At 41.5% G+C, this 25,465-nt stretch overlaps 1 protein-coding gene across 1 annotated transcript in view; it reads right to left on the bottom strand.

Annotated features, from left to right (window-relative positions):
• Nucleotides 1-4,432, bottom strand: part of tram1 (translocation associated membrane protein 1) — a 28,503-nt gene extending 24,071 nt beyond the window's left edge. The window contains exon 1 of the mRNA XM_072253839.1: nt 4,196-4,432. Within this exon, the coding sequence (XP_072109940.1) occupies nt 4,196-4,315 (120 nt within the window). The 5' untranslated portion in view covers nt 4,316-4,432. The remainder of the gene's footprint in view (nt 1-4,195) is intronic.
• Nucleotides 4,433-25,465: the final 21,033 nt, after the last annotated feature.

Raw genomic sequence — 25,465 nt, 5'->3', positions numbered from 1 at the left:
TTTGATGAAGAATGGACGTGAAAGCACGGAGGAACATCTGGAGAAATTTCTGAAACGCCCGTTCGCTGCTGTCGTTACTGTGTGGTCGGGAATCTTTCGGAGGGTAGGCCTCAAAATCCTCGTCCTTGCCTGCTTTTGGCGACCGAGAAGGAGGTCGAATCGTTTGGACAGAGATGGCTCTCAGTACTCAATGTCGGAGAGCTTATCAGAGCTCGAAGTTTTTGGATGACTCAGAGTCGGATTGTGGTCGGCATGGCAGGGAGAGTTTTTCTTCCTTCTCCGTCTGTGTGAGATGTGGGACATTTGAGAAACTTTGAACTTTACTGTGCTCACGGACTTCTTCATCAAGTTATGGTATTGTTATACTGTTTGTAACTATATATTATAATTACGTGGTTTTGTCAGTTTTTTCAGTCTTGGTTTGTCCTGCGTTTTGTGATATCACACCGGAGGAAATAATGTATCATTTCTTAATGCACGCATTACTAAATGACAATAAAAGAGGACTACATGTCTTCATAATCATGTATTTGATTTTTTTTCCCTACTCATTGGGTGTTTGAAGGTCTTAAAAATTTTTTTTTTGAGGCTTGTTTTGTGGCTGCCTGTTAGGAGTCAAATCTCAAGGTTGTATAATGTACTTTAAACTTTGAATAAATGTTTAAAAAAAACTGCAAACAAAAGGCTATCCAGAATGGAGAGATAAAGACATCAGTCTTGTCACATCCAGCCAACAAAGTAAGTGGGTAATTAAGCAGGGTACAGCTGCTCCATAAATACCTCCACCATGAATAATTCTAAGTCCAGCACAAAAACAAAACACAATGATAGAAAATATGGAACTACTTTAAGCCCGAAGTACAAAGAACATGATACACTTTTCCTGACCACCTCACTGTCACAGATGATCTTAGGGTAATCTTTTCATTCCAGTTTAAGAAGGAATAACATTAGATATAGAAAGGCCCCACAAACATCCTTGCCAGACTACTGAGGACATGAATCAGATTTATATGTGCATCTGCCAAGCTGATTCAGTACAAATGATTTCACAAGAAAGCACTGGAGGGCCAATCTTTAATGATTTCATCAATTATGCTTCCTCCAGAATTAAGTCCCAAGCAGGATGCTCACTAATAATTTTCCACTCTTCAGATCGATTTCAATCCCTCAGATAATCCTGCACGATGATTTAAAAAAAATTCAAGTTTCAGTCGATAAGCCTCAGAAAATGTGTTGCACAAGTGCCAGGTATTGATCATCTCCAGCAAAACCATGTAACCACATCTCTTTGACGTTGCGTGTCATGAAACATTTGGTTTACTGCTCACTGTGCAGGGCTATTTAAAAAAACCTTCATAGCATCTTAAAAGTTTCTTCCCTCAGGCAGTTAATCTGATAGACCAGTCTAGTTAATGCTGTGCTCCCCACTCCCATCTATTATGTCAGTCACTGCATTGTAAACACTTTAAACCACTTTATATATAATGCTATTTACGTTGTAAATACATCCTGGTATTTATGCATTTATGAACATTTTATTCCATATCTGTACTTCTAACTTAATTTTATATAATTTTTAATTCTGTATTATTGTTGAATGTTTTCATTCAACACAAACACAACACAGCAATTTCCTAATACATGTAAATGTATATAGCGAATAAAATGAATATTGATTTCAGCTCCTCGATGCTAACCATTTACTCACATGCCCATCAGCTCCCTCTGTATTTGCTTGCCACCCATACACCCTAGGGAGGAAACTGCAGCACCCATGGATAAACCACACAGCCACAGGGACAAGGTGCAAACTGTGCACAGACAGCACCCAAGATCAGGATCAAATTCAGCACAAACCACTGCATTCTGAAGCTAAAGCCTGGAAAGATGCCCTTAGGTCCACTAGCATTAAACTAGCAAAGTGTTAATCAATGGCTAACACTGAAAACTAGTACAGTAGTGACAAACACAGAACCTCAAAAGGGATTAGGAATGTGAAGGAAAAAAAGTCTGAATGTGAACAGAACTCAATACTTTTTTGGTAATATATTAATAAGTTAGATCTAATTGCAAGGGCATAATGAAGTTTAAAGATACTATAAACAAAATGAACATCTGGTTGACAGTGAGAAGGAAAGCTTTATATTGCAAGATAAAAATGGCCTCCTCCAAGAGGACCACAACCTTGTCGTGGTTTGGAGGCATGCATGCCTCAATGACCTGGACAGCTATGTTAGCCAAGGGCTTTATGACGGGGTCACCCATGCCAAACAGGTCAAAGGGTAGAGGCCAGATTAAGAGTGGTCCACAGGTCTAGCAGGTTGAGGGGTTCAGCTTAGGGCTGACAGCCCTGACTGGTAAAATAAAACTTATGGAAACAGCAATGAAGTAAGCTCCTACATCTGAGTGAGATGGTATTCCTCAGCCTCCACCCAGAACTTGTACAACTGACAGTTATGAAAGAAGTCCTGAACACCACAGTCAGTGGCATAATGGGCAGTAGAGATACAGATGAATAGACAAGTAGCAGAGAGTTCAGTCAGTGAGAGGTTTTGGGAGTGAAGGGGTGGCTGGAAATGCAACAAAGTCATACAAAACAAATGGGAACATCCTACAAAATGGGCTGGAACTGTGGAATCTATATTCACAGATCCTAAAAGAAAGCAGAAGTATTCAGTGAGATGGTATAGTGGCATATGGGATGGTGAACCACAGAATCTCACAGCAGATAATATTATGCTTCAATTATATGCAGCACTACTGAAACAACTTGAGCACAACGTACATTTTTTTTCAAAACGGCAAGGGGACAAAGGATACTGCTAGAAATGGAACATTTTAAGAGACAGCAATAAGCCAAATTGTTTCCTTTGGAACAAAAGAGGCAAAAGTGAGTAGACTGAAAGTAAAAATTAGGAGGAGTCAAATAGTAACTACGAAGTACCTAGATCCCTTGGTAGAGGGACCCATCCAGATGGCACATGTTAAAATGATGTATAAAAACTTTTCCACCAGAGGGAGGTAGGTCTCTGGAATTCACTGCTGGAAAGCAATGAAGAGTTAAAACCCCTCATCACTTTTAAAACTTATCCAATGTGTACATGAAGAACCATGGTTTGTAAAACTACAGACTTTGTGAGATGGATAGTGGGATAAGGTTTAGTAGTTTTTATTCAACCAGCACAAATATACTGCGCCAAATACCTCTCCCTGTGTTTAAAATGTTTGTGATTACATATAAAATGTAAGTTGCTACCAATAAAACTTCGCTTGTTTAACTTTTGATTTATGTATTGCTATTACTTTCTCTTCTCTTACTCTTAAAGCGTCCACAACCTTGCACACGAGGAAAGCAAAGCCATACAGTGAAGCAGCATTAGCCCGCAGAGGATAATTGGATGAGTATAAACATTTAACCCCAATTAAAAACTAAAAAATATGCTACTTCTATTGTAAATATTCTACGCCCGCATTTATAAAGGAAATGTGTCACAATACACCCTCTCACTAACATGCCATTGCGGGGCTTTTACATTGCCGCAGGTTTAGATAGATCTACGTTTACTCTCGAGGGAAAGCGTAGCGAATCAAAAGTTAGATTGACTCCTGCGCTTTACATGTAGTAAGACTTGATGGACAGTAATCTGAGGAACATTGCCATACTTTAAAGTGGGACTCGGTGTAAAGGTATATGCAAATATGACAAACAAAAAGAAAATTTAACTGCACGTTTTGATTACATTTCCGAATCGTTTTAAACACAAAGGTATAATCAAGTGTAGGATGGTTAAAAATTCACATAAGCTTATTCTGGAAACCATCAGTAAACTTAAAAGCAGAATGAGGTTCGAAAGCCCTGAGAATTGGACACGTCAACCCAAACTGTTCCCCTGGGGAAATCGGGCTCCGCGCGTTGCACGATGGCCCTAGTAGTTCATCCTCACTCACTGCCGCCTCAATATACCTCGCCAGCACACTACAAATCCCAGAATGCTCAGCAGTTCGGCGAACAGGGGAAAGGCTTCGGGTGAGAAAAATTAACCGGGAGAGAGGAACTGGCGGTTCCCGCGAGCGACACAACTGAACGCCACGTAACTCCGGAGTCACGAAACACGGGAACAACCGTAGCCTACCGGCCGGTTGAAAAACACACTGGCCATCAGCTGACTCCAGATGGGCGTCGCTCACTCACCTCGAACATGAGTCCGAGTAGGAAGACCATGGCGACACACGACACGATGTCGGCGTGGTTCTGAACGATGAACTCGTGACTGAACACCGATGGGTTCTTGCTTTTCTTGCGCAGACCCATGGCGCCGGCAGCAGAAATGAACTCCGAAGCTGTGAAGACGGCGGCCGCTGCAAACTGACGACCACAGCCAGCACCACGTCTGCAAGAGCTCCAGAGGCAGCTTGACTCCGCCCCCACAACGCCGAGGCTCCCAGGGGAAACCTCCAGGTACAGCGCCACTCCAGGGCGGGAGGGAATACAGTGCCACCTCACCGAAAACTTTCTTCACTCCATCGGAGCACGCACAATACCTAGCGCAACTTTCAGTCCGCGGAGTCACACTTGCTCCTCTTGTAAACATGCAGCAATAATGTACCTAAAACTTGAAACGTCCACTGTTCATTTTCCTTCATAGATGCTGAGTTCCTCCATCATTTTGTGTTTGCGAACAGTGAATATCATTCCATTCATCAGGACATACTTTGGGATGTCTTTGGGATTTTTATGGCTGGAGGTCCATGATTAACGGTGTTCAGCAGGGACCCGTACTCGGACCTCTGCTGTTTGTGATACATACCGTAAAACTGACATGAGCGAACACATAGATTGGTGGTGTCGTGTTTGCGTAGAAGACTGCCAAAGGATACAGTGGGAAATCAATCATTTGCAGATGAGGATGGAGATGTGGTGGATGGAGATGTGATAGATGGAGTTTAACCCTGCCAAATGTGGGAACAGGAGTCTCTTACAGGTATGCTCCCCCACCTTGTTTACAATTGAATTCCAGTTCTTACTTAGTACTGTGCTGTGCCATTGGCTCTTGGGGCGGCCTGGTAAAGAAAGCTATTGAAATGAAAGAATTTTAACAAAGACGAAGGCCTCGCTCTAAGTAAGAACTGGAATTCGATTATAAACAAGGTGGGAGAATGAAAACCTGATCAAATGAGGACTAACCAATCAGGAGGGACGCACAACAGGGGTATTAACACCACCAGCTAGACATGCCCAAGCATCATCCCAGATAAAGATGGCAGAGTCCGTCTTTGAAATGTCGGTTATAATCGATACTTGTACCTGGCTGGCAGCCTGAGATGAGTTTATCCGTCATATACGCTGAGAAAGCTCTGGAATTAGGCCATTCACCCATCGAGTCTGCACCACAATTCAATCATAGCTGACTTAACTATTCAAGAAAGGAAGGAAGCAGGAATTAGGAAACCTACAGCAGTTGGCCTCTCATTTGTTATTGGTAAAATGCTGGGATCCATTACAAAGAAGCCAACAGCAAAATATTTAATAAATGATAATGCAGTATAGAGAATGTTCATGAGGGTTATTCCTGGAACAAAGGGGTTGGTTGCAAAAAAATGTGAGCAGAATGGGCCTGCATTCACTGAAGTATAGAAGCAGGAAATATCTTCTTCCTATGTCATCATCAGAATGTTATAGTTCATAAGATTTAAATACAAGATTCTGATGGTGAGTGATATAATGAATCTGAAAGGATGCTTTCCCCTAGTACGGGTATCTATAATAGAAACATAGAAAACCTACAGCACAATACAGGCCCTTCGTCCCACAAAACTGTGCCAAGCATGTCCTTACTTTAGAAATTACCCAGGGTTACCAATAGCCCACTATTTTTCTGAGCTTCATGTACCTGTCCAGGAGTCTCTTAAAAGACCCTATTGTATCCGTCTCCACTACCGTCACCAGCAGCCCATTCCACGTACTCACTACTCTCTGTGTAAAAAAATTTACCTCTGACATCTCCTCTGTACTTACTTCCAAGCACCTTAAAACTGTGTCCTCTTGTGCTAGCCATTTCAGCCCTGGGAAAAAGCATCTGACTATCCACATGTTCAATGCTTCTCATCATCTTATACACCTCTATCAGGTCACTTCTCACCCTCCGTCGCTCCAAGGAAAAAAGGCCGAGTTCACTCAACCTATTCTCATAAGGCATACTCCCCAATCCAGGTAATATCCTTGTAAATCTCTTCTGCACCCTTTCTATGGTTTCCATATCCCTCCTATAGTGAGGCGAGCAGAACTGAGCACAGTACTCCAAGTGGAGTCTGACCATAGTCCTACATAGCTGTAACATTACCTCTCAGCTCCTAAACTCAATCCCACGATTGATGAAGGTCAATGCACCATATGGTTTCTTAACCACAGAGTCAACCTGTGCAGCAGCTTTGAGTGTCTTATGGACTTGGGACCCCAAGATCCCTCTGATCCTCCACACTACCAAGAGTCTTACCATTAATTCTATATTCTGCCATCATATTTGACCTACCAAAATGAACCACCTCACACTTATCTGGGTTGCACTCCATCTGCCACTTCTCAGCCCAGTTTTGCATCCTATCAATGTTCCCCTGTAACCTGTGACAGCCCTCCACACTATGCACAACACCCCCAATCTTTGTGTTATCAGCAAATTTACTAACCCATCCCTCAGCTTGTGCACCAGGTCATTTATAAAAATGGCGAAGAGTAGGGGTCCCAGAACAAACCTCTGAGGCAGACCATTGGTGACTGCCCGCCATGTAGAATATGACCTGCCTACAACCACTCTTTGCCTTCTATGGGTAAGCCTGTTCTGGATCCACAAAACAATGTCCCCTTGGATCCCATGCCTCCTTACTTTCTCAATAAACCTTGCATGGCCTTGGTGAGACCACACCTGGAGTATTGTGTGCAGTTTTGGTCCCCTAATCTGAGGAAAGACATCCTTGCCATAGAGGGAGTACAAAGAAGGTTCACCAGATTGGTTCCTGGGATGGCAGGACTTTCATATGAAGAAAGACTGGATGAACTGGGCTTGTACTCATTGGAATTTAGAAGATTGAGGGGGGATCTGATTGAAACGTATAAGATCCTAAAGGGATTGGACAGGCTAGATGCAGGAAGATTGTTCCCGATGTTGGGGAAGTCCAGAACGAGGGGCCACAGTTTGAGGATAGAGGGGAAGCCTTTTAGGACCGAGATTAGGAAAAACTTCTTCACACAGAGAGTGGTGAATCTGTGGAATTCTCTGCCACAGGAAACAGTTGAGGCCAGTTCATTGGCTATATTTAAGAGGGAGTTAGATATGGCCCTTGTGGCTACGGGGTCAGGGGGTATGGAGGGAAGGCTGGGGCGGGGTTCTGAGTTGGATGATCAGCCATGATCATAATAAATGGCGGTGCAGGTTCAAAGGGCTGAATGGCCTACTCCTGCACCTATTTTCTATGTTTCTATGTACCTTGTCAAATGCTTTGCTGAAATCCATGTACACTACATCTACTGCTCAACCTTCATCAATGTGTTTAGTCGGATCCTCAAAAAATTCAGTCAGGCTTGTAAGGCACAACCTGCCTTTGACAAAGCCATGCTGACTATTCCTAATCATATTATGCCCCTCCAAATGTTCATAAATCTTGCCACTCAGGATCTTCTCCATCAACTTACCAACCACTGAAGTAAGACTCACTGATCTATAATTTCCTGGGCTATCTCTACTCCCTTTCTTGAATAAGGGAACAACTTCCGCATCCCTCCAATCCTCCGGAACCTCTTCCGTCCCCATTGATGATGCAAAGATCATCGCCAGAGGCTCAGCAATCTCCTCCCTTGCCTCCCACAGTAGTCTGGGGGTACATCTCATCCGGTCCCGGTGACTTATCCAACTTGATGCTTTCCTAAAGCTCCAGCATATCCTCTCTCTTAATATCTACATACTCAAGCTTTTCAGTCCGCTGTAAGTCATCCCTACAATCGTCAAGATCCTTTTCCATAGTGAATACTGAAGCAAAGTACTCATTAAGTACCTTTGCTATCTCCTCTGGTTCCATACACAGTTTTCCACTGTTACATACCTCCTCATATTCAGGGGTCTATTTTTAGAATAATGATTTGCCTATTTTTAAATGATTGTGAGGAGGAATTTCTTCTCAGAGGATCTGGAATATTTGGTATTCTCTATTCCAGAGAGCTGAGGAGGCAGACATTAAATAAATTTAAAGACAGGGATTCACAGGTATTAAAATTCCATACGAGTCAAGGGGTTTAGGAAGGGCGAAGAAAATAGTACTGGACCAAGATTAGATTAACCATGACATTATGGAATGGTGGAGCAAGCAGGAGAAGTGAATTAGTCTCCATGCTCATTTTTATTCTGTTCATATGTAAGAAATTCGTTCAAAATTACTTAATAATGGCTGTAAGCACCCAACTAAGTGTTTTTTTTTAAACTACTTTACCTTGTCACTGATTTTGGAGATTAACATTCCTTTGCTATTCCAATTACAGTAAAACTCCAGTAACCTGGCATACTTCAGACTTCGATAGTGCTGGACTAATAGATTAGGTGTTATTGTTTATACTCCAGCAACATTTAATTCAGATCTTTCTAGATGTTATGCATTACAATAGTATATTTTGCAGCAAAACTGATAAGTTTGTGAACAGATTTGGACTCCTATATAAGAAAAGGTGTGCCTCCATTGGAGAGGGCATAGACGAGGTTCACAAAAATGATTCCTGGAATGAAAGTTAACATATAGCTTTGGGACTAAACTCACTGGGGTTTAGAAGAATGAAGGGGAATAATGGAAGGCCTTAGATAGTGTGGATATGGAGAGGATTTTTCCTATTGTATATGAGTCTGGGATCACAGGGCTCAGTCTCAGAATACAGCAGGGGTTCCCAAACTGTTTTATGCCATGGACCAATACCATTAAGCAAGGGGTCCATGGGTCCCAGGTTGGGAACCCCTGGAATAGAGGGATAAACCTTTAGAACAGAGATGAGCAGGAATTTCTTTAGCCAGGGGGAGGCAAATCTGTGGAATTCATTGCCACAGACAGCTGTGGAGGCCAAATCATTAGATATATTTAAAGCAGAGGTTGATAGGTTCTTGATTAGAACCTACCAAAGTGTCAAAGTTTATGGAGAGAAGCAGGAGAATGGGATTGAGAGGGATAATAAATCAGCCATGATGGAATGGCGGAGCAGACTCAATGGGCCAAATGGCTTCATTCTGATCCTATGTCTTATGATCTTGTGGTTTAAAGAGAGTGGAGGAAACAGAATTAGGTGGGTTACAGAGAGTATAGCACCTGGGTTCCTGCTTTATCACTCTGGTAGGGGTTGGGGGGGAGTGTACATGAGAGGCAATGGTGCAATGTTGACCAAGTGACACTAAACGTATAATGAGTTTTGCACTGGTTTGCTTTTTGTGTACTATCTTATTGTGCATAAAGTTTAATTTTGAAATTAAAAACTTACTGTGGTCCTTGTGAGTGAAAGGGAATACAGGAACTGAGGCCCTAGTGAATGGAAGGGAGTGTTAGGGAGCAAGGAATCAGCATTCTGTGACCAGATGACAAGCCATTAAAATTTCCTAATATTGGATAACAGATTATCAGACTCATACTGTGGTTTGTTATATAACGTAAAATGCATAAAAACAGCAGGAACCTCTTTTAGAATTGTTGCATGTTATCAGTTGTTAGTATATTCTTTTGTTCATTCTGTTTCTGTGGTGGAAACGCCTCATAAGAAATCCTGCTTTGCACAATGTATGTTGTTCTATAAATAAAGTGCCTTTATTTGTTTATTGAAATTACAACATCTTTTTGATTAGGGAAAAACAAAGGAGTATACTTGCATCTCTTATATTTAAAATATCTTTATTCACCTAACAAGCTTTTCTCGATACAATGAAAGATACTATGAATTAATGTCATGCCGGTTGTTTCCATGGCTTCTTGTTTCTCTTTAGTCTGAGAGCAGAAATTGCATGTAGTGCTTGGGTGAGGCAAGATCTCAGCACAATACAACATCATCATGACACTTTCAGACTGCTTTGATAGCATGACCTAATTGTTCTCTTTATTAATTCCAATATCACTTCTAATGTTTCCCTGGATAGTTCAGCTCAGGTTTGGGGAGTAGATTCATATTCAAATTCATTCCTTTATCACATGTACATCGAAACATACAGTGCATGTGTGATTTGCGTTAACCAACCAACAGAAACTAGAGATGCTCTGGGAGCAGCCGCAAATATCACTGCATGTTTCGGTACCAGTGAAGCATGCCCACCAGGGTAGTGCATTTTTTTTCTTCTAAGTATAATGCATTTTATCCTTTATAAGTATTTTACATACAATGCCTGCAAGAAAATGAATCCCAGGGTAGTATATTGTGACATACAGTATATGTCCTTTGATAATAAATTTATTGGAAGTTTTGAACTTTGAACATTTATGTGTCATCTTACAAAATTTATGTGTCCTTTCCTTTTTCAGGCTTCTCCTAACTATTTCTGACTTACCCCTCTTATCAATTACACTTCATTTTTAATTTTAGAGCATAAGTTAGTGAATAAGAGGTAGTATGAATTCTAACAATCAATGCTTGCATAACATGATGACTCTAGTAACTTCTTGGGCCCAGGCAAATAGTTTGTAAGATATTACAAAGACTTAAAAAAAATTCATGAGAATGATCCCAGGAATGAAAGGGTTAATGTATGAGGAGCGTTTGATGACTCTGGGCCTCTACTCACTGAAGTTTAGAAGAATGAGAGGGGATCTCATTGAAACCTATCGTATATTGAAAGGCTTAGATAGAGCAGATGTGGAGAGGATATTTCCTCTGATGTCTAGGATCAGAAGGAACTGCCTCAGAATAAAAACATGTCCCGTTATGTGAGGAAGAACTTCTTTAGGCAGAGATTGATGAATCTGTGGAATTCATTGCCACAGGCAGCTATGGAGGCAAAGTCATTAGGTTTATTTAGAGCAGAGGTGGATAGGTTCTTGATTAGTAAGGGAAGGATAATAAATCAGCCATGATGGAATGTCACAGCAGACTCGACGGGCCGCATGGCCTCATTCTGCTCCTCTGTCTTCTGGCCCTATGTTGATTCCATTAAGTTTATGTTCCTGACTTTCATAATTTTAAGTAATGTTCATTTAAAAAAAATTCAGAGTCCATCTGCTTCATCGGAAAATGTACAAGTTGACTGATCAGAGAATTTTGTGTTCTTAAACAATTTTGACTACTAAGTTATGATAATACTAGCTAAGTTATTTTCAAATTTTGTTCCTGATTATTAATTCCAGTAGCGTTCCAACTTTTGAAGAGAACATCTTTCATTGTGCAGTGTGAAATAACTATCTTAGTAAAAACTGAAGATGAAGAACGGATCCAATTGGTACAAACTTGCAGAAGTATAGTGAGCCCTTGGCAGCAGAACTGTTTACATTTGTAATTAATGATTTCATGGTGCAGCACATTCTTCCTCAATTACAGCAAATCAAGGAGACAATCCAGTTTCTGTTTGGCAGAAAGTATCAGATGAGCATTTGAAAATTAATTGACGTTACAACATAGCTCTACGTATATCCTAAACACTGAAAGCAGATAGATAACGCGTGAGGAACAAGAAGAAATAGTTTCATGTCAAAGTCAAAGTAAATTTATTATCAAAGTACAAACACACTCAGTGGTTACTTTATTAGGTACACATGTATACCTGCTCATTAATGCAAATATATAAACAGCCAATCATGTGGCAGCAACTTAATGCATAAATGCATCCAGACATGGTTAAGAGGTTCAGCTGTTGTTCAGACCAAACATCAGAATGGGGGAAGAAATGCGATTTAAGTAACTTTGACTGTGGAATGTTTGTTGGTGCCAGACAGGGTGGTTTGAGTATCTCAGAAACTGCTGATCTCTAGGGATTTTCATGCACAGCAGTCTCAAGAGTTTACAGAGAATGATGTGAAAAGCAACAAAAAATAACATCCAGTGAGTGGGCAAAAACACTTTGTTAATGAGAGAGGTCAGAAGAGAATGGCCAGATTGGTTTAAGCTGGAAGGCAACAGTAACTCAAGTAACCATGTGTTACAACAGTGGTGTGCAAAGGAGCATCTCTGAATGCACAAAACATCGAACCTTGAAGTGGATGGGCTACAGTAGTAGAAGATCATGAACATATACTCAGTGGCTACTTTATTAGGTACACGAGGTAGACAGAGGTACATAAACTCTGAAAAACAATCAATGTGCAAAAGAAGACAAAGTTTACAATTAAAAATTAAAAATAAAATAAATAATGCTGAGAACATGAGTTGTAGGGTCCTTGAAAGTAAGCCTGTAGGTTATGGAATCAATGAGGAGTTCAGGTGAGTGAAGTTATCCAGGCTGGTTCAGGAGACTGATGGTTGCAGGGTAATTGTTCTTGAATCTAGTGGTGTGGGACCTAAGGCTCCTGTACCTCCTGCTCAATGGTAGAAGCAAAAAGAGAACATGGCTTGGATGTTGGTGTTCCTTAATGATGGATGCTGCTTCCTTATGCCAGCACTCCTTGTAAATGTACTCAGTGGTAGAGAGGGCTTTACCTGTGATGGACTGGGCTGTATCCACCAATTCTGTAGACTTTTCTGCTCCTGGACATTGGTATCTCTGTGTACCTGGTTAGGATACTCTCTCTGTACATCTCTAGAAGTTTGTCAAAGCTTTAGATGACATGCCAAATTTCACAAACTTTTAAGAACGTAGAGGAGCTGTCACACCCTTCCAGGACTGATATGATAATGCCAAGGAATGTAAGGTTACTGACCTCCAATTTCCTAAAGAGGACTGGCTCATGAACCTCTGGTTTCCTCCTCCTGAAGACAGTAATGAGCTCTTTGATTTTGCTGATGTTGACTGAGGGGTTGTTGCAATTGCACCTTTCAACCAGACTTTCAATCTCCCTCCTATATGCTGATTCATTACCACTTTTGTTTTGGCCTACAACAGTGGTGTTGTCAGTAAACTTAAGTTTGGCATTGGAGCTATACTTAGCGACAAGTCATAGGTATTAAGAGAGTAGAGCAGGGTGCTAAGCACAGTCTTGTGGTTTCTCTGTGCTCATGGTGATTGTGGTGGAGGTGTTGTTGCCAATTTGTACTGACTGGGGTCGGAAAGTAAGGAAATTGTGGATCCAGTTGCACAGGGAGGATTGAGGCCTAGGTTTTGGAGCTTATGAATTCAACATTAATGAAACTCAACCTATTTGTGCAAGGTAAACTGTGGTAATAGTGATAACAAAGATCGTTGGTTTCTACAACAGGCATGAAATCCACCTTTCAGGTTATAGCTCTAATTCTTCAAATGTTCCGAACATATGCTCATTGTGAATCAATCTTCTGAACTGTATGTAAATCATTTAGGAGCAACACCTCATATACAGTCTGGGTAGTCTCCAGCCCCTTGGTATGAACATAGAATTCTCCAACTTCCGGTAATTCCCTTCCCCTCCCTTCCTCTATCCCTATTTCACTCTACCCCCTCCTCCAGCTCCCTCATGGTTCCGCCTCCTTCTTTTACTACCCATTGTTTTCAGGGCTATGACGTCAATGCTTCCCCTCCCCCACCCCTTTGTCTTTCAAATTACTGGTCTTTCAACTGATGCTACAAGCATTCTTCACGTCCTTCCCCATCTTTCATTCTTCAGTCCTGACGAAGGGTTCCGGCCCGAAACGTTGACTCATCGTTTCTGACTGATGCTGCCTGACCTGCGGAGTTCATCCAGCGTACTGAAAGTGTTGCTCTGTAAATCATTTCAGTATCTCATACTAATATCAGCCTGATTGACAGTTTTGTACTGAATTGAATTGGTGGGTTACATGCTGGGGTGTTGAGGGTGATGGTGTGCTATGGGGGTGAAATTCTGGATGTTGTTTGATGAATGAAGAGGGGCAAGAGGAGTATCAGTGGGATAGGACTTTTGTACTGATGATCATAAATCAGTTATATTTAGCATTGTTATGGACAATTTCAAAGATTAGATACGACAATAGAGTAAGGCAAGTTTCACTAGGTTGGAAGTGATATTGCTGAAGAAGGCAGGAAACAGTTATTTGAAGGTAACTTCAGACCAGAACAATGGGAGTCGTCTATGAAGGAAGTTCAAGAGGTTCAGGATAAATGAAAATTTAAAAAAAAACAATGGTGGCTGGGAATCTGAACTAAAATAGAAAATGCTCTAAATACTCAGCTAGAGCTAGAGAAACAGTTAATGTTTTATGCCTGAGACTCGTCATGAGAACTGGAAAGAGAATCAGTCTTAAACTGCAGAAAAGTTAGGAGAAGGATGGAAGTAACAGGGAACAGCTCCATTAGGGTGACACCATATCTGGCAGTTAGGCTTTGGTAATACTTTTTTGTCAGTGCTACGTGTTGTTAATAGCTGGGTTACAACATGACCAGTAGATCAGGATGTATACAGGTGGACACTTTTTTTTCCTTCCTTCCTTCCTTCCTCTTTTAAACATGTTCCCACACAGAAAATGGCTGGTATGCTAAAGATGGAGTTTATCTCACCCATCAATACTGCCGAATGCCTAGAAGAGTATAGAAAGCATAGTGAAATTTAAAAGGGAAATTCAGACAGCAAAGGAAGGGTTTAAAAAAAAGCAAAACCAAAGAAGTGTCATAAGGTAAGGAAGATGACCAATGAAAACACAGGCTTTATTATTAACTCAAGGAAGTCTGCAGATATTGGAAATCCAAAGCAACAAACACAAACTGCTGGATAAACTCAGCAGGTCAGGTAGCATCTGTGGAAATGAATATACAGTTGACATTTCGGGCTGAGACCCTTCTTCAGAACCCTTCTATAGATACCTGAAGGATAACCAATACAATGGAGGCAGAGGATGCAAGTAGGGCTCTTTGCTCCTGTTTTTAGGGGAAAAAGTTGCTAAAGCTGGAGTTGTTTTGAAGGAAGAAGAGTGCAGAATATTAGATTGGATAGACATGCTAAAATAGGTAGTATTAGTATTTGGCATCTCCAGATAAAATAGAGGTATGAGCTTTACTAAATTAAGTACATGCTAGGCAGTTGAAAGAGGGAAGAAGGAAAGTTTCAAAAACATAACTTTTCAGTCCTTAAATAAATAAACGTTTGAGAATGGAGGACTGCTGATGTTGTCCAGTTGTTTAAAAAGAAGAGAGAAGAGACCAAACAAGTAGTTATAGGCCAGTTAGTTTAATATTAGTGTGGACAGACTTTTGGAGTCAATTTATAGTGATACTATAAACCTTTGTTTTGAAAGGCATAGATTATTCAAGGATACTTGGCATGGATATGTTAAAATGGATCATGCGTAAAAATTTGAGTGAATTTTCTTCCAGCAGGTAACATGCTGACAAATGTGGCGAGTGTGTGTCATGCAGTCATTGTCGATTTTGCAGGAATTTTGATGATGTCCCATATGACACACTAGTGTAAAAAGTAAAAGCCCATGGAATCTTACGGAAAAGGGCGAATTGGATCTGAAATTGGCTCAGTGTCAGGAAGTAGAAGTTGCTTTTGAAACAGATGTGCAGTAGGCAGCATCCTGACAAGTTGCATCACTGCTTCGCGTGGAAACTGCACTGTCGCAGGCAGGAAGGCTCTACAATGAGTAGTCAAACCTGCCCAAGGCATCGACGGTACCAGCATACACACCATCAAGGACAAATCTAGCAGAAATGTGCTGAAACGAGGCCAGTAACGTCATGAAGGATCCCACCCACCCTCCTCATGGACTGTTTGTTCCACTCCCATTAGGGAGGAAGCCACCTAGCATCCGTGCAGGAACCACCAAGCTCAAAAAGTTACTTTCTCCCAGCAGCAAGGTTAATGAACACTTTCACCACTACTTTATTCTTTCCTGTCAGTCACCTTATGGACAGCCTAGCATCACTTTGTGGACATATATTCAATCTATGTATATAAGCTATTTTATGTATTTATATTGAGTGTTTTTATTATTATTGTGTTCTTCACCTTCTATGTTTTTTGTGTGCTGCATCAGATCCAGAGTAACAATTAGTTTGTTCTCCTTTACACTTGTATACAGGAAATGACATTAAACAATCTTGAATCTTGAATATTTAATTTATCCTTACAGTACGTAGATCCCTGTTAAACATTGTTTACTAAAACTCCTTTGAAATATCTTGGACATTTTCAATTTGTTAACAATGTTAGAGAAATATGTATTCTTGTTCAGTACAATAGATTTCCGCCCCAAGTCTCTGTCTGATTCCGAAGAAACAGAAAAAATAGCAGTTTCAGCTATTTACACAAATTGTGGAAGGGGAGCCACTAATCTCCTACATGTCATGGTAAGGCCCAAAATTCAATTTATTTCATACATCTTGAATTTGTTTATAGTTTATCTCATATGTTATAAGGGAACCTTTATGCTGCTGAAAATTTACTTCATTTCATCCCATTCTGTTGTGGATCAATGGCCAACAAAACGGATTCTTTTTCAGACTGGAATAAAGGTTCATTGCTTAATTAGTGTGTGTGTGTGTGTGTGTGTGTGTGTGTGTGTGTGTGTGTGAGAGAGAGAGAGATTGAGAGCACATTTTGCCTTTCATTGAGACCGAATGGAAAAAAGATTTAGCTTCCAGCATTGCACTCAAGAAGTTATCCAGCAGAGGTTCTCAGGGCTGGCTATCTGATGAACTGCACTTGGAAAATAGCCCGGGGACAGCTTTGCACACATGGTTAAGTGGTATACAGTGCACATATTCTGGCACTTGAATAATGGATCAGGTGCCAAATGTGATGTGGAAATGCAGATCTGCAAGGCAGAACAACTGAATGTAAAGGAAGTTTCAGTAACAAGATCTGACTTGATTGGTGATACAGAAGGTAAAGGACAGAAAAACCTTCCAGAACATTAACGGTACCAAGTGAAATATGTTTAGATAATCTGTTCCCAGTCTTCAGTTGAATCAAATATTTATCTAGTTAATGAACATTTTTACAAAGATATCAGTTGCACATACTAAAGCTAATCTGATAGCTCATTCATTAACCACAGCATACAGTATATTAAAAAGGCACGTGAATTGACCTTGTGATTTTAGTTCGGAGCCCACCTGTTCAAACACTAATTCATACAAATTTGGTTTATATCTCACAGGATGTTAGCCTGCAGCTATTTGTCTGTGTGAAGGAGAGAAATCTTGGATCAGAAATTCCCAAGAAGTGTGTAAATGTGAACTGAGCAACACACACAATGTGAACTAAAGTGAGAACCCAAATATAACCTGGTTAGTTCTAAATTGATACCTACACCTGCTATTTTCCATATCAATGAACTTCTATGTAATATCACAGTGGGAGGCCTATGATTAATTATGGTGCACAAGGGGAGCTATAGATATAGATAAAAGGAAAGACTGAACAATATATATACACTCAGTAGCCACTTGATTAGGCATACTGACTCATTAATGCAAATATCTAACCAGCCAATCATGTGGGAGCAACTCAATACATAAAAGCATGCAGACATGGTCAAGAGGTTCAGTTGTTCAGACCAAACATCAGAATGGGGAAGAAATGTGATCTAAGTGACTTTCAAAGATTGTTAGTGCCAGACAGGGTGCTTTAAGTATCTCTAAAACTGCTGATGTCCTGGGATTTTCACACGCATTAGTCTTTCAAGTTTACAGAGAATGGTGCAAAAGGGAAACAAAAAAAAATCCAGTGAGCGACAGTTCTGTGGGTGAAAATATCTTGTTAATGAGGGAGGTCAGAGGAGAATGGCCAGAGTGGTTCAAGCTGACAAGAAGTTGACAGTAACTGATATAGCCATGCATTACAACAGTGGTGTGTAGAAGAGCACCTCTGTACACACAAGTCGAAACTCGAATTGGCCACAACAGCAGAAAACCAGAAACATACACTCAGTGGCCATGTTATTAGGTAACACTCACAACACGCTGGAGGAACTCAGCAGGTCGGGCAGCATCCGTGGAAAAGATTGGTTGACGTTTCGGGCTGGAACCCTTCGTCAGGACTGTAAAGGGAAGGGGCAGAGGCCCTATAAAGAAGGTGGGGGGAGGGGGGAAAGAGAAGGCTGGTAGGTTCCAGGTGAAAAACCAGTAAGGGGAAAGATAAAGGGGTGGGGGAGAGGAGGCAGGGAGGTGATAGGCAGGAAAGGTGAAGAAAGAATAGGGGAATACACAATGGGTAGTAGAAGGAGGCGGAACCATGAGGGAGGTGATAGGCAGCTGAGGGAGGGGGCAGAGTGACATAGGGATAGGGGAAGGGAGGGGGAGGGAATTACCAGAAGTTGGAGAATTCTATGTTTATACCAAGGGGCTGGAGACTACCTATATATGAGGTATGTGAGGTGTTGCTCCTCCAACCCGAGTTAAGCCTCATCATGGCAGTAGAGGAGGCCATGTATGGACATATCTGAATGGGAGTGGGAAGCAGAGTTGAAGTGGGTGGCTACTGGGAGATCCTGTCTATTTTGGCGGATGCAGCGGAGGTGCTCGACGAAGCAGTCCCCCAATCTGCGTCGGGTTTCACCGATGTAGAGGAGGCCGCACCGGGAGCACCGGATGCAATAGATGACCCTAACAGACTCACAAGTGAAGTGTTGCCTCTCTTGGAAGGACTATTTGGGGCCCTGAATGGTGGCAAGAGAGGAGGTGTAGGGACTTGTGTAGCACTTGCGCTTACAGGGATAAGTGCCAGGTGGGAGATCTGTGGGGAGGGACGTGTGGACCAGGGAGTCGCGGAGGGACTGATCCCTGCAAAGAGGGATGGAGAGGGAAAGATTTGCTTAGTGGTGGGGTCCTGTTGAAGGTGACGGAAGTTGTGGAGGATAATGTGCTGGATCCGGAGGCTGGTGAGGTGGTAGGTGAGGACAAGGGGAACTCTGTCCCTGTTGTGGTGGCGGGAGGATGGGGTGAGAGCGGAAGTGCGGGAAATGGAGGAGGTGCGGGTGAGGGCATCAGTGATGACGGTAGAAGGGAAACCACGATCCTTAAAGAAAGAGGACATTTGAGATGTCCTGGAATGGAAAACCTCATCCTCGGAGCAGATGCGGCGGAGTCGTTGGAACTGGGAATAGGGAATGGCATTTTTGCATGTGGCGGGGTGGGAAGGGGTATAGTCAAGGTAGTTATGATAGTCAGTGGGCTTGTAGAAGATGTCAGTGGACAGTCTGTCTCCAGAGATGGAGACCGAGAGATTGAGAAAGGGGAGAGAAGTGTCCGAGATAGACCAAGTGAATTTGTGGGCTGGGTGGAAGTTGGAAGTAAAGTCGATGAAATTGACGAGCTCAGCATGGGTGCAGGAAGCAGCACCAATGTAGTTGTCAATGTACCGAAGGGAAAGTTGGGGAGCAGTACCAGGATAGGTCTGGAGTACAGACTGTTCCACATAACCAACGAAGAGGCAGGTGTAGCTAGGGCCCATGCGAGATCCCATAGCTACACCCTGGGTCTGAAGAAAGTGGGAAGAGCCAAAAGAGAAGTTATTGAGTGTGAGAACCAGTTCCGCCAACCGGAGGAGGGTAGTGGTGGTGGGGAACTGGTGAGGTCTATTATCCAGAAAGTAGCGGAGGGCTTTGAGGCCTTCTTGATGGGGAATGGAGGTGTAAAGATTATTTTGTGTTTAAGTACAGGAGGTAATAGACCATAGATGTTACAGCACAGTACTGGCCCTTTGGCTTTCAATGTTGTGCTGACCTTTCAACATACTCTAAGATCAATCCCTCTCACATAACCCTTCATTTTTCTATCATCCAGGTGCCCATTTAAGTGTCTCTTAAATGCTCTAAATGTATCTTCCTCTACCACTAACACTGGCAGGACATTCCGCACACTCAACACTCACTGAATAAAGAACTTACCTCTGACTTCCCCCTATACCTTCCTCTAATCACCTTAAAAATATGCCCCCTTGTATTAGCCATATTTGCCCTGTGAAAAAGTCTCTGGCTATCCACTCAATCTATGCCTCTTGTCACCTTGTACACTTCTCATCCTCCTTCACTCCAAAGAAAAAAGCCCTAGTTTGCTCAAGCTATCTTCGTAAGGCATGCCCTCTAGTCCAGGCAGTATCCTGGTAAATCTCCTCTGCACCCTTTCTAAAGCTTCTACAAACGTACATCGTTTCTATAATAAGGTGACTAGAACTGAACACAATATTCCTAGTGTAGTTTAACCAGGGCTTTATAGGGCTGCAACACTATCTTGCAGCTCTTGAACTCAGATCCCTGACTAATGAAGCCCAACACCATCTTAAGAACCGTAATATACATGGGATTCAAAATAATAAATATAGTCTTTACATTTGATCTAAAACTGCTAAAATTTTGTTTGAAGTGCTGGTCCCAGTGAAACAGAAGGCATATTTTGTAGCTCAGGTTCACAAGACATGAAACGCAACAGGTCATAAAGTCAATTGATGATATTTTTATGAATAAGGATAGAATATGAAGTTTGAAATGTAAAGGTGAATTTATATAACATTCTTGCAGTTGTAGGACTGCCCATATAGGACAATAAGGTGATGGAAACTACAGCAAAGAGTAACTAGCATGCTGGCAAGACAGTGGAAAAACAAAGGCAGGGCTGTGTTTGTTGCCAATCAATGAAGATTATGGAGTGATTTGAGAGAGATGATGGAGTGAGTCAATAAGTGAAACTGGACTGGTATCTGTGAAATAAACATAGATCAGATCAAATGTAAGGGATTTTAAAAAAGAACAGGTGAAACTTTTTAAAAGATATACAGAGCATTTACAATCCTAAAGACTGTTCTTGAAGTGAGACCATGTCTAGAAAACAACAGAATATTTCAGAGATTGATAATGTATGATAAAGTGAAAGAACTGCCGTAGATCCGTGCGTGTGAACAGATTGGGGCGAATGAATGTTTTCTACCTACGCTTAAGAAGGAAATCATAAGGCAAATAGAGGACATGAGCTGTCTTTGACAGACAATGGAAAAGGAAATCCAAAGAGATTCTAAATATATTAAGAGCAAAATGCTAACAAGGCAGATAATAGCTCTACTTAAGAATCATTATCATTGTCTATGTCTGGAACCACAGGAGAGAGACAAGTTCTTAAATGAATACTTCCTGTGAAGAAGGCCACTGGAGCTAAGGATTCATGGAAAAGAATAGTGATGTCCTGAAACATACCCATACTACAAAAGAGGAGGTGTCGGAAGTCTTAAGCATACTAAGGTGGATAAATCCCTCAGGCCTGGCTAAATGTGTCCTCAAACATTGTGGGAAGGAATTCTGGGGCCTGGCAGAGATAGTTGTGGCACCATTAGCCATGGGTGAAGTACTGAAGGACTAGAGAGTGACTAATGTTGTGCATTTATTAAACAAAGGACAAGCCAGCAAACTAGAGGCTAGTGAGCTTAACATCAGTGGCAGGAAAATTACTGGAGGAGATACTGCGAGGCTGGATCTACCTGCATTTTGAAAGGCAGGAAGTAATCAGAGATCATCAGCGTAGTTTGTCATGGGAAATCGGGTCTCACAAATATGATTGAGCTTAGAGATTCAGTCTCTACCAGAATTAAAACCTGTTAAAATATTTGGCAATACTGATAGAAGATAAAGCTATCCCACTTCAGCTTTCCAACAAAACCTATCAGGCATTTTTTGTTTATTGGGCCCACACACCAGTCAATGTTCAACTCCAGAGGAACTCTGAAGTCAGCCTTCTCTATGGAGACCAAGTAAGGTTTACCAGGACCTTAGAGCCATACAGTACAGAAAAGAGTCCCAAGGGCCACCATGTCCACACCTATCATTGCACTATCTATAGTAGTCCCATTTATCCACATGTCATTTGAAGACTGCTGTGCCTTTGTGATTCAGTTACTTATCTCAGCGCTTCTTAAATGCTGTGAGAGGACCTGTCCTCCATCTCCTTCTCAGCCAGATTCCAAATCCCCCTTGTATTTAAAAATTCTTCCTCAGATTCCCACTAAACATCCTACTTCTGAACCCAAGTCTATGCCCTTTTGGTTTAGATACTCCCAGCATGGGAAACAGATTCTTACTGCAGCACATACATACTGTATACAGCTAGGGTGCTTAAGATTGTTGCACAAAACTTTAGTAATTCAATGTATTGCAGTGCACTACTGCCTCAAAAAAACAACAAAATTCACGACATGTGTGAGTGATGATGTCTGATTCTGATATGGGACTGTATTGTGGATTCAGAGTGGGAAGGAGTTAGGGAGAGGGGAATCATGCTTGGTAAAATGGGAAGGGAGAGGGGAGGGAGCGGGAAGCACCAGAGAGACATTCTGTAATGAGCAATAAACCAATTGTTTGGAATCAAATGACCTTGCCTGGTGTCTCAGGGCTGGGTGTGCCTGCACCTGCGCCATCCTGGCACTCCTCCTCTGCCACCTGTCACACACCCCTCCCGTGACTTTTGAAGAGTACTTATCTACCCAACTATCACGCTGATAATTTTGTATAGCTCTGTCAGGCCATCTCGTCATGCCAGCGTATCTAATCTCTCCTTATAACTGAAACACTCTAATGCAGGCAACATCTTGGTGAATCTCCCCTGCAGTCTCTCCAGTGCAATCACATCCTCAGGTCCATCAAGATCCACACAATATATCTATTTAATCCTGCGCACAAGCAGAAATAAATTAAGACCAGGACAGCAACGATTTGTAAAGTGTGAGAAACTATGCTGGAAATAAACACATACGTTCCTTCTCACATGATCTCACTGGTAAAACTAAGCAATTTCCTTTACCTCAGTTATTGATGTGCTTATCAGATTTTACTGATTTGTCAGTATGACATATTGGAATAGATTTTAATTCCTTCCACTTAGCGAGAATGACATAACAGTCAACTGTGTTGTGGGGATACATTTCTGTGCTGGAACTTTCTCGAAGGAGCACCACATGTGTGGCCTAGGCACTTGAACGTTTCTGACAGGAGAACATGGAGGCCTGTTTGCTCATCAAGTTCATACAGCGTATAAAAATGCCTTGCAGCTTTATCTCACCGTTCCACTTTTGATCTGTGGTCTTATATGTGTTGGTTTATCAAATCCTCATCAAGGTTTTTTGTAAATGCGATAAAGGTTTTTAGTACAAGGCACTGAACAGCCTGTTAAATGAGTTTTAAAGTGTTCACTGTGGGCTCAACATACACAAAATGCCAGAAAAACTCAGCAGGTTAAATAGCAGCTAAGAAAGGAATGAACTGTCGAAGTTTCAGGCCAAGAACCTTCATCAGGACTGGAAAGGAAAGGGACAGAATAAGAAGGGGGGGGAGGGGGATGAGTACAAGCTGCCACCATCATCAACGCCGCCTTAAGAGGAGTAGAATTATGCTATTAAGCCCATTGAGTCTGCTCTGGTATTCCATCATGGCTGATTTATTTTCCCTCTTAACTCCATTCTCCTGCTTTCTCCTCATAACCTTTAACATCCTTACTAATCAAGAACCTCTTAACCTCCACGTTAAATATACCCAATGACTTGGTCTCCACAGCCACCTAAGTCAATGAATTCCATAGATTAGCCATATTGAGGCTAAAAAATTTCCTGCTTTAAATTGTCGTCCTTCTGTTCTGAGGCTGCACCCTCTAGTCTGAGACTGCCCCACAGTAGGAAACATCCTCTCCACATCTGCTCTGTCAAGGCTTTTCACCTGTATTTTGCTCATCTGTCCTCACTCTATCCTCCCACCGTCATGAGATGCTCAAGATTTCCAGCATTTGCAGAATCCATTGTATGCTGTCCTGACCAAATGCCGGAGGTGGTGTTGCATGGCATCCATGCTCGGTTCAAGGTAGCCTCTCAAGTTGGTGCTGCCCACCAGTGTTGGATTGGTGGAGTTACAAGCTGCACTGCTGGGAGCCATCGTTTTGTGGGACTTGCTGCTCAGGGTCTTGGAATAAAAATATGTTTTCTTGTATGACTATGTTCTTTTTTTTTCTCTCTTGCTATCTGAATGCGCTTGTATGTTTTTGCATCTTGGCCCAAGAGGAACACTATCTCGTTTGACTGTAGCCATGTATGGTTTGAATGATAATTAAGCTTGATTTGATTTGAAGTTAAGTAGGTATTTTTAAAAAGGTATTTATGAGGTCAGACTGAGCAGCATGAATGTTCCTTCTGCTCCCATAGAAAAGGTATGATGACCGCTGATATTAATTCCCCAGCCTCATTGTCACACATAAAATGTCTTTCTTGACCTATAGAGAAAAACTAGTTCAGAATTTACAGTTTATGTAATGGAAGTTTTATGTACAGAATGAGTTAAACCTCCCGACACAGATACTATGTGTTACTCAATTATAATACCCAATTAATATTTAAACTGTCCCTATACTTTATATATATTATTATGTCATGTTGCAGAGAAATGAGGTTTGACAGGTTATTTGATACTTAAGCACCAATGCAATAATTTTCAAGTAAAATTTTAGATATTCTAATATCCATATTTAGAATCAGAATTAGTTTTAATATCACTGGCATATGTCATGAAAATTGTTTTGCGGCAGCAGTACATTGCAATACATAATAAAAAACTATAAATTACAATAAAAAGTAAATGTATATAAGCAATGCAAAAAGAGAGGAAAAAATGCAGAAGTAGTGTTCATGGGTTCATTGTTCATTCAGAGGGGAATCCTTCCATTGTCCATTTGGAAGGGTAGAAACTATTCCTGAAACATTGTATGTGTGTCCTAAGGCTCCTGTACTTCCTCCTTGATGGTAGCTGTTTTGTCTGTACAACTACCTATCAATTAAATAAAAGCATGCACATGGATATGGCTTTAACTGGAGTATTTGCATTGCAGGGATAGGGGGAGAGAGAGGCAGCCCTTAATGATGGATGCTGCCAGTTTGAGGCTTTCCCTTTTGAAGGTATTCTCGATGCTGAGAAGGCTAGTGCCCATATTTGATCTGGCCGAGTTTACAACTTCCTTTTCCTTTTTCCGATCCCGTTACAAGTGTAGAAATTTGCGAGTGATTTTGATGACATACCAATTTTCCTCAAAGCTCTTAGTGAAGTATAGCCACTGTCATGCCTTCTTTGTAATTGCATCAATGTGTTGGATAGATCCTCAGAGATGTTGGCACCCAAGAACTTGAAATTGCTCTCCCTTCTCTACTCCTGATCCCTCGATGAGGACTGGTGTGTGTTCCCTCGACTTCTCCTTCCTGCAGTCCACAATTAATTCTTTGGTTTTATTCATGATGAGTTGCTGTGACACCACTCAACCAGCTGATATATCTCATCACTGTCTGAAATTCTTCCAGCAGCAGTTGTGTCATAGGCAAATTCATAGATGGCATTTAAACTGTCCCTAGACATGCAATCGTAGGTGTAGAGAGAGTGAATGATTTTGGCCAGCTATGT

Source organism: Mobula birostris, chromosome 1 (genome assembly GCF_030028105.1).
Source record: "Mobula birostris isolate sMobBir1 chromosome 1, sMobBir1.hap1, whole genome shotgun sequence".
NCBI classification, from domain to species: domain Eukaryota; kingdom Metazoa; phylum Chordata; class Chondrichthyes; order Myliobatiformes; family Myliobatidae; genus Mobula; species Mobula birostris.
The sequence above is the reverse complement of the archived record's forward strand: the minus strand, read 5'-3'. Positions and strand labels throughout refer to the sequence as shown.